Here is a 15675-nt window from a genome sequence, read left to right as displayed (position 1 = left end):
TAATAGTATCAAAAGCACATCCCTTCCTCTCTCCTTTCCTAGTTTTATATATATATCTCGGAATATTTTCCAGAAAGTATATTTGAAGAGGTTCTTTGTAAATATATGTTCATGTTGATTACACTCCTAATAGGGTGAATTCAGTACATCTAAAATTAATTTTATGTGTTCATTGAATTCTTGCACTTCTGATCCTTTGTAGGCGAAACCTAACCAAATTGTCCCTGATCTTCAGCCACATGCTGGCAGAACTAAAAGGAATCTTTCCAAGTGGACTCTTTCAAGGAGACACATTTCGGATTACTAAAGCAGATGCTGCAGAATTTTGGAGGAAAGCTTTTGGGGAAAAGTAAGTCTCAAAATAATGAATTTGGTTTGTGTAGTTTTTTGAAGTAGGCTCCAAGCCCAGTGTGGAACCCAGTGCAGGGCTTGAACTCCTAACCTTGAGATCAAGACCTGAGCTGAGACCGAGTCAGACACTTAGCCCAGTGAGTTGCCCAGGGGCCCCTCAAAATAATGAATTTGAAATATAAAGAACCAAAGCCTATGTTATGGCCTTCTGTTTATTTTTTTAAAATCTTTTATCTAATATTTAACTTTTTTTTTTCAAAGTAAACTCTAACCCCAATGTGGGGCTTGAAATCACAACCCCAAGATCAAGAGTTGCATGGTCTACCAAGTGAGCCGCCAGGCACCCCTGTTTATTTTTTTAATTAATGAAATCATGGGAAAGCATAGAGAAAAATAATGAATATGTGTGTACAGTAGGCCTCCCCCTCATCTGCAGTTTGTCTGTCCATGGTTTCAGTTACCTGAGGTCACCTGTGGTCCAGAAGCAGATGATCCTTCTGATGTATTATCAGAAGGTCTGTAGTGGCCCTGACACTTAGGTTGTAATGCCTGTGTCATTCCCCTCACTTCATCTCGTCACATAGGCATCTTATCTCACATCATCACAAGAAGGGCGTGTGCAGTACAGAGAGATACTGTGAGAGACAAAGCCTGCATTCACATAACTTTCATTAACAGTATATTGTTGTAATTGTTTTATTAGTTACTGCTGTTAATCTCTTACCGTACCTAATTTATAAATTAAGCTTTATCCTAGGGGTGTGTGTATAGGAAAAACCATAGTATATAAAGGGTTTGGTACTATCTGCCTTTTCAGGTGTCCACTGAGGGTTTTGCAAAATATCCCTTGCAGATAAGGGGCACTACTCTACCTGGTTCCCCGTGTGTGTGTGTGTGTGTGTGTGTGTGTGTGTTTAAAGAAAGCTTTGCAGGTTCAATTGAAACACATGCTCTTTGATTGACTATTTGTCTTTCCCCATCTATTCTTCTGTTAATTGATGTTTTTGTTTCACATTATTGGTGCTCACAAATGGTGCCACATTGAACAAAATTATAGTTGTCTTCATATGCAAGAGTTTCTTCACAGTTACATGCCTAGGAATGAAATAGCTGAATCAGGGGGTTTCAGGTCCTCGGCTTTGCCAAATATTGCCTAATTGCTTTCCAGAGTGGTCATACCAGTTTAGATCCCAGTAGCTCCACAATCTGGCTATCACTGGTAGTGTGAAGTGGGTATCATATTTTGCTTTATATTCCTGATGACAAAGGAGATTGAGTACCTTTTCACAATTGTGACCAATTGGAATTTGTATTCTGACCTGCTGGGTCCTGTTCCTAATTTTGCCCATCTTCCTACTGAGTTACTTGTCTTTATCCTGTTGTAAGATACTCATCATCTATTAGTTGCCTACATTACACATACCTTATCATAGTGTATGGCTAGTTTTTCCACTTTGTTATATTTTCTGACATATGGGAGTTTTAAATTACATAGATTTATGAATTGAGCTTATGCTGTTAAGTATAAATATAAATGTTCTTGTCTATCCTCTTGATATTTTGGATCTGACGGGATGAGCACTGAGTGTTATATGTTGGCAAATCAAAATTCAGTAAAAAAAAAAATATACAAAAAAAAGGAACTGTAAAAATAGAAAGCAATACAACTTTTTGGTTGAATATACAGATCTTAATGTAAATTGCCCTTTAAATGCTTTCTTTTTAAAAATATGTTTAAATGTAAAATATAGAATAATTAGTGATTTAAAAACCTAAAGAGGATGGGAATAAATTTAACTTTCTTCCTTTTAACTTAATAACTTCATTAGAAAAGAGTTCAGAATGCCACTTGAGCTCTTAATTTTTAGGCAATGAGTATGTAAACTTTTCAGAGGCAGTGAGCTTGTATTTAAAGATCTTGAGAAAGAGAAATCCCATAGTATCTTGTGCTGGCCTTATCTGGGGCTTAATCCCTCTTATGTTAATAATTTATTCCTCCTCCCTATCAGAACTAGGTTGTCCCTATCAGAACTAGGTTCTTCCTGCACTTTAAGCCTATTTCCTCCTGTTTTGACTTTTGACTTCTTCAAAGAACTCAGAATGTTTTACATGCTTTTAAAAAGTTAATTAAAAAAAAAAAGATTTTATTTATTCATGAGAGAGACAGAGAGAGACATAGGCAGAGGGAGAAGCAGGCTCCCCGAGGGGAGCCCGATGTGGGACTCGATCCCAGGACCCCAGGATTGAGACCTGAGCCACAGGCAGATGCTCAATCACTGAGCCACCCAGGCGCCCTAAAAAGTTAGTTTAAACGTAAGCTTTTCAGCTGGTGAAGGCCTGGCCACAGATTACGTTTATTATATAAAAAGAGTAATAATCACCTCTTTCTTGCCATGTTCCTCTATAGGGAACAAATGTGTGAAGAAAGATGAGAAAGGGGATTACTTTGCGACACATTGCCAAAGAATAGTGGGAAAAGATTTCTCTGTTCCTAATTTACTCATTGTGGAAAGTTAAGAAATACATCATTTACTCTCTTTCTGTTCTCAATCCAAAATACAGCTTGGCTTTGTTAAGAGAATTGAAATTGATATGAGACCTTTTTTTTTTTTTAAGATTTTATTTATTTATTTATTCATGAGAGACACAGAGACAAGAGACATAGGGAGAGGGAGAAGCAGGCTCCATGCAGGGAGGCCAACGTGGGACTCAATCCCACAACTCCAGGATCACGCCCTAGGCCAAAGGCAGGTGCTAAACTTCTGAGCCACCCAGGGATCCTGATATGAGACTATAATGTGGCTTTTTTTTCTTGGTTACTCTCGCAATGCTCAGAATTGTCTGTATCTCACTCTGTGCCTTCCCTCCCACGCCTGCCCCCCCCCCCGCCCAGGACAATCGTCCCTTGGAAGAGTTTCCGCCAGGCCCTTCATGAAGTGCATCCCATCAGTTCTGGGCTCGAGGCCATGGCTCTGAAATCCACTATTGATCTGACCTGCAATGATTATATTTCTGTTTTTGAATTTGACATCTTCACACGACTCTTTCAGGTAGGATACTAAAAAAGAGTTGGCTAAATAAATCACTTGCTACTTTTCTGAAGAGAGAACTCTTTATGAAATAACATTGGGGAGTTGGCATATTATATTAAAGTACTTTTAGTCACTGGAAATTATAAGCAAAAAACCCCTCACAGGTCCAATTTTATCTATTTATTGGTGAAAATAATAACTATATGATCAGCTTCCCTCCCCTCACATTTATAATCTATCTTTGTTAGTGAATATTCTTCTTGTGCATCATTGTAGAATGTCCAGAAAATGCGCTTAATATGATCTATATAGTTTCCTGTTGTTGGATGTTTATGTATGTTTTCAACTTTTTCTATTGCTTTGAAATTCTTGACTGTTATTATTGACAGGCATTGATGTTTCAGAAAGAATTCATTTATATCTTTCTGTAAAGGTAATGTGTGTGTGCCAACTTGCACAAACCTTTATCTGCAATTTCTTAGTTGTACATGTATGCCCTGCTGTTTGTCTTATCTATTTGGTGTTGTTTAACCTCACTGCTGTTGGTTAGAAGTGCTTTAAAATGTCTTGAATCTCATTTTGTAATGAAATTTCTGTAAGCGTATAATTGTTTATTAGCTTTTTTAAGTTCTTACCTCTCAAACATATTTCCCTCAAAGTGACAATAAATGGAGAATCGAGATTGTTTTCCTTCTGTTCTTCATTGCTCTGAGGATGGCGGGATGCCTTGAGACATGTAGTCTGATTGAGCTCTTGTTCCCTTAGCCCTGGTCCTCTTTGCTCAGGAACTGGAACAGTCTTGCTGTAACTCATCCTGGTTACATGGCTTTCCTGACGTATGATGAAGTGAAAGCTCGGCTCCAGAAGTTCATTCACAAACCTGGCAGGTCAGTGCCATGAATCAGAGAGGTTTTTTCTAAATGTTATTCTTTTGTGACCTCTGCCAGGATGGAGGATACATGATCTTGGATTAGGTCTCCAGTGGCCACGTTGCTGGCACTAGGATTGATGTCTTTTTACCAGAGGAATTAACTTATTCAGATCTTATTTGATAAATGCTTTCAAGCCACTTAAGAATTAAGCTTACGTGTTTTTTGCTTTTGGTCTAGAGTCATTGTAGAATCTATTATTGATGGTCTGTTTGATTTTTTTGCCTCTGTCTTGCCTTACCTCCTCTAATATAAGCACATAAGAGGTTCTGTTCATCTCTGTTCTCAGTTACATTTTCCGGTTGAGCTGTACTCGTTTGGGACAGTGGGCTATTGGGTATGTCACTGCTGATGGGAACATCCTCCAGACGATCCCTCACAATAAACCTCTCTTCCAAGCCCTGATTGACGGCTTCAGGGAAGGCTTGTGAGTATCTGTGTTTGCTACCTGCTGGACTCTAGAAACATGGGGGTTGTTATAAAACTGAATCATCAGTGCCTTGATTCCAGGTGTCTTCACAGATTCAAGAAACATATTAACAGGTTGTATTATTTTGACCTTCAGGTTCTGTAGGACTTTTGTTGTTATTTTTAAAAAAAAAAGGATTCTTCGAGTGAGATGATTTTTCTCTGGTGCTTTAGTTATTACCATGAGTAAATGGTGTCTTTCTCCTTTTCCAGATGTTAACTTATTTTCAAATCTGTATTCAAAAATATGCCAGTTAGCAGTTACTTAAATAGCCCACATTAGAGTGATTAGATGTTCTAATAACAGCAGGCTCAGTGGCCTTCATCTGCCCTAAGTGTTTTGGTTTGGCACTATTTCTTTAGGCTTCGGGCTTTTGTAGTGTATGCTGATATTTATGACTAGGTTATTTATTCCAGAATTGTTATTCCTTTGGGAACTCAAATTGAGCATCACTTGGTAGACACTAAAAATACTAGCAGTTGACCAGCTGTCAGAAAGCTACTTGTGTTTTGAAGCAATGAGGAAAGTCCGTTTTCCATTATCCTTCATCTTCTATAGCAGCATTGGAGCTGAAGGGGGTGTTTCCCTAAACATCAGCACCACAGGCTTCCTAGTGTTTAAATTAAAGTGTTTAAATTAAGGTGTTTAAATTAAGAATTTAAGAGAGATGCCTGGGTGGCTCAGTGGTTGAGCATCTGCCTTTGGCTCAGGGCGTGATTCTGGAGTACTGGGATCGAGTCCCACATTCGGCTTCCTGCAGGGAGCCTGCTTTTCCCTCTGCCTCTGTCTTTGCCTCTGTCTCTCATGAATAAATAAATAAAATCTTAAAAAAAAAAAAAAAGAATTTGGGGTACTTAGGTGGCTCAATTGGTTAAGTGTCCAGCCAGCTCTTGACTTCAGCTCAGGTCTTGATCTGATAGTGAGATTAAGCCCTATGTCAGGCTCCATGCTGGATGTGGAGCCTACTTAAAATAAAATTTAAAAATAAGATAAATTAATAATTTGTGTCTATCCATAGATTAAAGTAGGGGTTGGCAAACTATGGCCCGCAGGCTAGCTGTTGTGGTACAGCCTGGACCTAATATAGGCTTTCCGTCTTATTTAATTCATTAATTTATTTAGATTTATTTTAAAGATTTTATTTATTCATGAGATAAACACAGAGGCAGAGACATAGGCAGAGGGAGAAGCAGGCTTCCTGTGGGGAGCCCCATGTGGGACGCGATCCCAGAATCCTGGGATCACATCCTGAGCCAAAGACAGACGCTCAACCACTGCCACCCAGGTGCTCCAGGATTTCCTTTTTAAAGTGTTATTAAAAAAAAACAAAGAAGAATGTATGACACAGACTTCTGTAGCTTTCAGAGCCTAAAATTAAAATATTTGGCTCTTTATATAAAAAGTTTGTCAGCTGTTGAGATTAAAGATAGAGCCTATGGCATTGTGGCCTAGAGAAAAGAGTATCGGTGTTTGGAGAATATCTTCTTGGAACTGTTTTGTGTTATTTTTGAAGTGTTAGTAAGATTTATCTTTGACTTAATGCAAAGTTGCCTATTATTTGAGTGAGAGTGCATGAGCAGTGGGAGGGACAGAGAGGGAAAGAATTTGAAGTAACCTCCATACTGCATGTGAAGCCAGTGATGCAAGGCTCAATCTCACAACCCTGAGATCATGACCTTAGCTGAAATCAAGAGTTGGACGCTTAACCGACTGAGCTCCCTGGGCACCCCCAAAGTTGCCCTTTTAGATGAGAGAATTCCTAGATATTACTTGTCTGTATTAGCAGGCAATTATAAACCGGCTTTAGTAAGATCCCAAGGCTGGTTACTCTTTTTACAGCTATTTGTTTCCAGATGGACGGAATCAGAATCCTGACCTGACAGGCCTATGTGAACCAACTCCCCAAGACCACATCAAAGTGACCCAGGTGAACTTTGTTTTACATCACAACCATGTCTCTAGAGGCAAGCTTTTGTATGTACTTTGTACAACTGGCAGTAGAATTGTATGAAGTGATTGGAACCCATAAGTTTTAAACCATTGACTGGATTAGTGAATTTATGTTTATGTGGTTTCTCTAAAGAACTTAAAGTAGGACCAAGACTGAGTGCTTTCTGTTTTAATGAGAGAATATTGACCACTGTTTGGCACTTCCATGCAAGCAAAATTTAGCCTTCCTGGTGTTCACACTTAGGGTTGTAATCATTTGTTCATTCAGCAAATATCTGCAGTGGACCGAATAATCTCTTCAATTTTTTTTTAATACAAGGAACAATATGAATTATACTGTGAGATGGGCTCCACCTTCCAACTGTGTAAAATATGTGCTGAGAACGATAAGGATGTGAAAATTGAGCCCTGTGGACACCTCATGTGCACATCCTGTCTTACATCCTGGCAGGTATGGATCCAAACCATCTTTCAGCTTTTAATCAGAATTGGGGATTATGTATCCTTTACAAAGAGAAAGGATGGTCTGGTCTGTGGGGGAGTTTTTAAGCTTCTAATTTCTTTTTTCATCTTCAGGAAATGTATTTCCTAGTGGACAAATATTGGCCAGTACTTTCAGATGTGTCTGTTACTATCTCCTGTTTGCTCTGCAGGAATCAGAAGGCCAAGGCTGCCCTTTCTGCCGATGTGAAATTAAAGGTACTGAGCCCATTGTGGTAGATCCGTTTGACCCTCGAGGAAGTGGCAGCCTACTGAGGCAAGGAGCTGAGGGAGCTCCCTCCCCAAATTATGAAGATGATGACGATGAACGAGCTGATGATTCTCTCTTTATGATGAAGGAACTGGCTGGTGCCAAGGTAAGACTGCAGGTTAAGAGAGTGGCAAGTTTTTCATTGTGGGTTATGTTCTAAAGGAATAGAGCACTTGAATGACATCCAAACCACAAGGAATAATAGTAGTTAACACTTACTGAACATTTGTTGTGTGAGAGATGCCATGCTAAGTACATACCTTATTTTGAGTCCTATAATCCTGTATTTGTATATACTCCAATAACCCGAGAGTAGGTACCCTTATTCTCCTTTAGCAGATGAAGAAAAGAGGGCATGAAAGTTTAAGGAATTTATTGAAAATCACATAGCTGCAGCCAGACATTCCAGCTTCAAGGCCGATGCTTTTGTCTCTGTCTTAGGATTGGGCTTTACTCATTTCATTGGAGAGAATGAGAGGGGTTAAGACAGTGGGGCCCTATTGTGCTGCTGTGAATAGAATCTGGTGTTCTGGTCTTCTATCCTACCTGGAAAATGAGATTGTGGAGAGGAGGGGCACCGTTAGTAACCAAAGATACCGTGACCAAAGTGGCCGGAGGATGGTAGGAGGGACCACATAGAAGCTAAACAAACTGGAAAGGCCACAGTAAAGAGAGGAAACATACAGCCTAAGAAAGGATGGGGTCAAATTCTGTAACATCAGTGGGGAGGGTAAAACTGGGGTCTATTCACCAATTGGAAGTAATACAGTCCTTGAAGATTTTAGCCAGTACAGGGCAAACAAAAGGTTCTTTTTTTTTTTTTTTTAAGATTTTATTTATTTATTCATGAAAGAGAGAGAGGCAGACACACAGGCAGAGGGAGAAGCAGGCTCCATGCAGGGAGCCTGATGTGGGACTCGATCCCGGGTCTCCAGGATCACACCCTAGGCTGAAGGTGGCGCTAAACTGCTGAGCCACCGGGGCTGCCCCAGTTTTATGTTCTTTACATAGATTCCTGTCTGTTCACTCATGAAAATTTATTGGTAGCTCCTGGAATATTAGGAAAGCTAAATAAGAAGATAAGTGATTTTTCATGAATGTATTTATTTGAAATTTAAATTATACTTTTCATGAGATTTTATAAATGAATAATAATTGTGGAGAAACAGGCATCACATTCAGTGTTGATGTGGGTACAAAATAGCCCATCTTTTGAAAGGACAATTTGACATCCATCAAAATTTGTAATGGTCACAGTTTGAACTAGCTATTCGAATTCTTAGGATTTATCCTGAAGAAATACTTGGGTAAGTGCACAACGAAGTGGATGCTGTTGTTCTTACAACATTATTTGGAATAATGAAAAATTACAATCAACTCACACTGCAGCAGTAAGAAATTTTGATACGTCTGTATGTTTGTATTCTGTTGCTGCCATGTAAGTTACTACAAGTTTAGCAGCTTAAAAAAAATACAAATTTATTCTGTTACAGTTTTGAAGGTTAGAAGTCCAACATATGTGCCATCAAGCTAAATTTAGGGTGTCATCAGGTCTGTAGTTCTTTCTGTAGGCTCTAGGGGAAGATGCATTTTCTTTTTCATTTGGATTTGGCAGAGTTTAGATCTTTGCCAGTTGTAGGATTAAGGTCCCCGGGTCCTTGTTGGCTGTCAGCTCATAGTATTCCCAGCTTCTAGTTAGTGGTCAGCCCTACTCTTACGCTTCTGGACTCCTTTCTTCCTCCTTCAGCCTTATCTCTCATGAGGTTCTCTCCTTTTAAGGATTAGATTGGATATGTCCAGGTAGCCCATGGTAAATCCACCATCTCAAAATCTGTACCCCTAGTCACATCAGCGAAATTCCTTTTACCAAGTAAAATGACATAGTCACAGTTTCTGAGTTTTGGGGTGTGAATGAAATCTTTGGGGGATAGGGAGTCATTCTGCCTACTGTGGTCCACATGATGGTATGCTCTGCAGAATGAGTTCCATTTGTATTCTTAAGCAGAAAGCTGTCTAATGAGTACTAAGTTTAAAAAATAATGGCATACTATGTATAGTATCACCTTATTTCAATAAAAGATTGGTTATAAAATTTTTTTAACATGCATGGGGGAAAAATTGACTACCCACTAAATTGGTGTAATTTAATTTCTGAGGGTACAAGTTTAGAGGACTTGAATTTTATGGGATATTTGAATGTTTTACAATAAAACTATTTTTGCAAGGTGTTCATTATGCTGGGTAAGTGGCTCTGTATTGAGTGCTGTAACTATTGAGTGGAATAAGAAACCTGAGACAAGGCCTGCAAGGAGCTAGTAGTTGTATTTGAGAAGAGAACATGCATACCGGTGAAACTATTTAATGCCGGCAGGCAGCATACATTATTTTAAGTTGTTGGGTATACACTCTAAATGCTGTAGGACTTTAAAGAAAAGAAGAAAATGAACCCTTTTTACGTAGCTAATCTGTATGAATGATCTTAAATTTACTCCTTTAAATAAAAGTAATAAACGTACACTGTAAAAATTTAAATAGAGAAAAAACAGCTTTGTGTATTTTGTGCTGTCATTTGTCTAGTCTGTATTTTATTTAGTCTCTTAATGGACTTTCATATTGTTTCTAGACTTATACAGACAGGAAATGCTTTTCATGTCTGTAGGGTAAATTCCTAGCAGTGGAATTGCTGGATGAAAGTGAATGTACATTTGAACTCTTTGATGGAGGAAAGGGTATAATTAGGGGAGGGACACATGGGAATTTCACAGACAGTGCTACTGCATTTCTTAGCTGCATGGGAGGTACTGTGTGGGTGTTTATTATTCTTTGTGTGAATAAAATGTTTTTTTAAACTAACTTTTGAGTAGATAACTAAAATTTATCCCAAATTTTTTGTTGTAAAATCACTCCTAAGGGCATATGAGACTAGGGGAGTGCCTGTTTTGTCACATTCTAGGTAGCTGTTGTTTGGGGCTTTTTGTTGCTGTTTTATTTCGATTTGTTTTTAACACAGTGAATCTACTTATTACAAAAGCCAAATGACAAACGCATATGGATTTTTTGGTAAGTGTAAAAGACTTGCTAGAAGGCTGGCAGAAACCTTGGCTCCCTGCCTCTGCCGCCTTCAGCTCCTCTGTGTGCCCCACTCAGATTTGTGGGTTCTTAAAACCCACCTTTCACACCATACACTTACACCACTTTTCTCTTGTCTCATCAGCATTAGTCATCTGTTTACTTCAGGTGTTGTAGAAAAGGATTATCTCCTTCCTACACCATATCTCCCCACTATGGTTATTTATTCGTAATATGTATTTGCCTATATATTCCATCTGTATTGCTCTCTAGTAGAGAATGCAAATGCCAAGCAGCATTTTGTATGAATTATGCATGTCTCTTGATAGCTTGCTTGGACAAGGTTATCAACCATTCATCACCCTGCTACAGGCACGGAAATGGGAGAAGATTATATATGTATTGCATGTATAATACAGGTAATACATGTATTCATCTAATTTGGCACATTTTTTAAGAACACAAATTGATAGGAAATATTAATCCCTTTAAATTACTGAATTGAAATAACATTTCTTCAGAAGGACTCGAGATACTTTTTAGTGATAGTGTTGATTCTTTACCTCTTAAATGTCTATTTTTTCTTCTATCATAATAAGTCACGGAGAATTTTTCATCTTTGATCTCTTTCATTGTTCCATGCCTTAAACATTATTTTCCCACATGATTTGTTGAGAGGTTAATGTCTGCTGCTTTTCTGTTAGACGAGTTTCTATTTTTAATCTTGAAAAGATTTTTTTCTTTCTCTGAAGATGAGGTAGAAAATTGTAATATTTGTTTTCAGTTGTAAGCTAGGAAGCTTTTTATAGGACAGCCATTTCTAGATACTTGCCTGTAGCTTGCATCTGCATGGTATTTCTGTGATTGAGAGTGCCCTCTTATGGTGACACAAAGAATTCAGGAGGTCTGATCCATTGGCAGTTTACAGTCAGGGTTCATATAGCACTTGCTGTCTGCAGCTTTAGGAAGAGTTGAAAGATGCTCCTCTCTCTAACAAGAATCACTTACTATAAAACTGTATTTTATATCAGGTGGAACGGCCTCCTTCTCCGTTCTCGATGGCCCCACAGGCTCCCCTGCCCCCAGTACCACCACGTCTTGACCTCCTACAACAGCGAGTGTCTGTTCCTTCTAGTGCTTCTGGTCTTGGAACTGCTTCTAAGGTAAGACATCCATTTCTACAGTTTTCTGATTCTTGGTTGTGCCTTAGTGGGGTCTTTTGTTTTTCGTTTTTGGTTATGGGTTTTTTTTAATTAGTGGGTTTTGATTGATTTGCTTTCCTCATGCTTCCACAGGTAGCTTCTGGCTCCCTTCATAAGGACAAACCATTACCAATACCCCCCACACTTCGAGATCTTCCACCACCACCCCCTCCAGACCGACCATATTCTGTTGGAACAGACACCCGGCCTCAGAGACGTCCCTTGCCTTGTACACCGGGCGACTGTCCATCCAGGGACAAACTGCCACCTGTTCCCTCTAGCCGTCTCGGGGAATCATGGCTGCCTCGGCCAATCCCCAAAGTACCAGTGGTTGCTCCAAACTCGAGTGACCCCTGGACCTCTGGTAGAGAATTAACCAACAGGCACTCACTTCCATTTTCATTGCCCTCACAAATGGAACCCAGAACAGATGTGCCTAGGCTTGGAGGCACATTCAATGTGGATACTTCCATGGTGAGTCCTGATTTTGACATTTTTAACCTATTAACAAATATTTGTAACTGGCATTTAATGGGTCAGAGTTTTGTGATAGGTTTTATGCAGGATTCAGAGACAATAAAACATAATCCCTCAAGAAGTATATTAATAGGGTAAATAAGGCATATTTGTAAATATCACTATAAGTGTGCATGCATATATTTGTATTTATGGCTGGATTCATGTAGTATAGATGAGTACTATAAATAGGAAACATTTAAGTTTTAGAGAAAGGAGAGATTATTTCCAAATAGAGCAATCATGAGAGCTTTATGGAATGAATGGCATCTGAATTTGACTTGTTCTTTCAAAGAGAATAATGTTAAGGTCAGAAGCACACTGACACAGATGCTTGAGGTATATCGTGGAACTAGAAGTAGTTTAATTTGTTTTTTTTTTTAATTTTTATTTATTTATGATAGTCACACACAGAGAGAGAGAGAGAGAGAGAGGCAGGCAGAGAGAGAAGCAGGCTCCATGCACCGGGAGCCCGACGTGGGACTCGATCCCGGGTCCCCAGGATCGCGCCCTGGGCCAAAGGCAGGTGCCAAACTGCTGCACCACCCAGGGATCCCTAGAAGTAGTTTAATTTGAATGAAGCAGAAGTTTTATGTATGAGAGGAGGGGAAAAAGTAGAAAGGGGTATTAGTACTAGATCAGAGGACCCTGAAAATCCCATCAGGGTCAATAAAATTTGAATTTTGTAGGAAACAAGCATTTCAAGGTTTTAAATTAATGGAGTGACATGAGCAAAATGATGGTTTACAGAGATAAATCTCGTAGTAGTATGCAAAATGGATTGCTAAGATAGTAGGTTGAGAAAAGTGTGGTAGTTCATTGTATAAGCATGAGATAAGGGTCCAGACCTGGGAGTGGGGAGGTATATCTGTTCTTTTGTTGGTTCGTTTATGTGCTCCAAAGAAAATCCTACCCTCACAAAGTTTACCTTCTAGTGGAGTAAAAAAATAAGCGTGGTAAGTTAATAAAACAAAGGGAATTGGATGCTGATGAGTGCTGTGGAGAAAATTAGGGATAAAGGGGTGTAGGAACAGTTGGAAATGGGGGGGCATATGGAGGAATGGAGTACCATTCTGAGCAAAGATATGGAGCAGTGGTGAACTCAAGCCATGCTGATTCTCAGGGAGACGATTCCAGAGTGAAGGGGAAACAGGTGAGTTTGGGAGAGTATGAGGAAGGATGGAAAAAGGGGCTTATATAGCTGGCGCTAAGTTAGTGTGAGGGAGAATGCTCCAGTGCACATTTTGTTGACCTGCTTTCTCTTGCGTATGTGAGCAGTGTTATTTCTTATGTGCAGGAGAAATAGTTAAAGGTTAATTAGCAGTATAACGAAATAGTAATACTGCCAGCCCCCTTCAAACAGAAAAAGGGGGAAAATAGGGACACCTGGGTGGCTCAGCAGTTAAGCCTGCCTTCGGCTGGGTGTGATCCTGAAGTTCCAGGATTGAGTCCCACATCGGGCTCCCTGCAAGGAGCCTGCCTCTCCCTCTGCCTATGTCTCTGCCTCTCTCTGTCTCTTTGTTTCTCATGAATAAATAAAATCTTTAAAAAAAAAAAAAAAAAGGAGAACAGCTTGTGAGCAGTTAAGTTGAATTTGGTGTGACTCTTAGATGAAGTGCATATGTCTTGGTTACAAAAAAAGGGGGGTGGTAACTTACATATAAGTGGCATTAAGTGATAGGCCTTCTAATTTGTGAGAATAAATTAGGTCGAGCTTCCTGATGACCTCACTATAGAGAGAGGTAAGTCTTATTAGAATTAAAACAAAAAAACAAAAAAAACCATTTCTTTGGCTCTTTAGATCTCTGTCTTCGTAACCCTTACATTTAAACCTTTTCAGAGCCTGAAAGCAGCTCCACTTTTGGTCATATGTCATAACCCCTAAGTGTGGCATTGGGAGTAAGGCCTGTGTCTGTATTACTGTTCTGGTTAATTTTGAATCAGAGAAGTAAGAAGAGATACTGAGCTATGTTAAGAAGGTTCTTCTTTCCCACTTTTCTTTCCAGAATGTGAATAACAGCCCACTAGCAAGTTCTGAGTGTGAGCACCCCAAAATCAAACCTTCCGCATCTGCCAATGCCATTTATTCTCTGGCTGCCAGGTAAGTACTACAGCTTTGTTTCATGTGGTAGATAGAGTTGGTACTGTTAAACAGGTTGCTCACAGAAATTAGAAAACCCAGAGTATAGAGAAGAAAATAAAAACTGATCCATGTTTGTATTGGTTTAAAATGAGATTTTCTGTTTTGATCTAATTCTTCATTTTCTCTGTGCATGTACATAGATCAGCCTTGCTGGGCTTAACAATTTTATTAATCTTCTCAAAGAAGCAGCTTTTGTTTCGTTGACTTTTGTAAAAAAAATCTTTTCTTTACAATTTTTAATTCTTAGGTATCTGCTTTATGTACGTGTGGTAAAATACACATAAAATACTCCATCTTGGGTGCCTGGGTAGCTCAGTTACTTAAGCAAGCGTCCAACTCTTGATTTCAGCTCAGGTCATGATCTCAGGGTCATGAGATCCAGCCCCTTGTGGGGCTGCACACTGGACTTGGAGCCTGCTTGGGATTCTACCCCTACCCCTACCCCTCTCTAAAAATATACATATATGCCATACGGTTTAGTAGTACTAAATATATTAACATTATGCAACCATCACCAACATCCATGCTCATAGCTCTTCATCTTGTAAAACTGAAACTCTGGACCTATTAAACCAGTAGCTCCTCATCCTGCCCCAGCCCCTGGCAGCCATCATTACTTGTCTTCAGGATTTTAACTGCTCTAAATACTGCCTATAAGCGAAATCATAGAGTGTCTTTTTGTGACTGTTTTAATTCACTTAGTGTTCTCATCCATATTGTAGAATGTTGCAGAATTTCCTTCCTCTTGAAAGCTGAATAATATTCCAGCGTATGTATATAGAGTAGCACTCCCCCCCCCCTTATTTGCACAGGATACCTTTCAAGATCTGAATGCCTGAAACCAAGGATAGTACTGAACCCTTATGTGTATCCTAAGTTATTTTCTGTATATACATACATACATGGTAAAGTTTTAATTTATAAGTTAGTCATAGGAAGAGATTAACAACAATAACTAAAAATAAGACAGTTATAACAATTTATTATAATAAAAGTTGTGTGGGATCCCTGGGTGGCGCAGCGGTTTGGCGCCTGCCTTTGGCCCAGGGCGCGATCCTGGGGATCCACGATCGAATCCCATGTCGGGCTCCCAGTGCATGGAGCCTGCTTCTCCCTCTGCCTGTGTCTCTGCCTCTCTCTCTCTCGGTGTGACTATCATAAATAAATAAAAGTTAAAAAAAAAAAAAGATTTATAATAAAAGTTGTGTGAATGTGGTCTTTCTCAGAATACGGTACTGTACTTATTCTTCTTGTGGTGATGTG

The 15675-nt window shown here is 39.3% G+C and overlaps 1 protein-coding gene and 1 non-coding gene across 4 annotated transcripts in view; both read left to right on the top strand.

The window, feature by feature from the left end:
- CBL (Cbl proto-oncogene) overlaps positions 1-15675 on the top strand; it is a 77594-nt gene that overhangs the window by 46391 nt on the left and 15528 nt on the right. For all 3 annotated transcript variants that reach the window (XM_038535923.1, XM_038535925.1, XM_038535924.1), the window contains 10 exons: positions 203-349; positions 3245-3401; positions 4149-4270; positions 4602-4739; positions 6621-6708; positions 7051-7182; positions 7385-7588; positions 11583-11714; positions 11847-12227; positions 14276-14370. In XM_038535923.1, coding sequence (XP_038391851.1) covers positions 203-349; positions 3245-3401; positions 4149-4270; positions 4602-4739; positions 6621-6708; positions 7051-7182; positions 7385-7588; positions 11583-11714; positions 11847-12227; positions 14276-14370 — 1596 coding nt within the window. The remainder of the gene's footprint in view (positions 1-202; positions 350-3244; positions 3402-4148; positions 4271-4601; positions 4740-6620; positions 6709-7050; positions 7183-7384; positions 7589-11582; positions 11715-11846; positions 12228-14275; positions 14371-15675) is intronic.
- LOC119872061 lies at positions 13505-13634 on the top strand. The gene has a single exon (XR_005360261.1). It is a non-coding gene; the product is annotated as a small nucleolar RNA SNORA19 (small nucleolar RNA).

This window comes from Canis lupus, chromosome 5 (genome assembly GCF_011100685.1).
Source record: "Canis lupus familiaris isolate Mischka breed German Shepherd chromosome 5, alternate assembly UU_Cfam_GSD_1.0, whole genome shotgun sequence".
NCBI classification, from domain to species: domain Eukaryota; kingdom Metazoa; phylum Chordata; class Mammalia; order Carnivora; family Canidae; genus Canis; species Canis lupus.
This window is presented reverse-complemented; position numbering and strand designations above follow the sequence as displayed.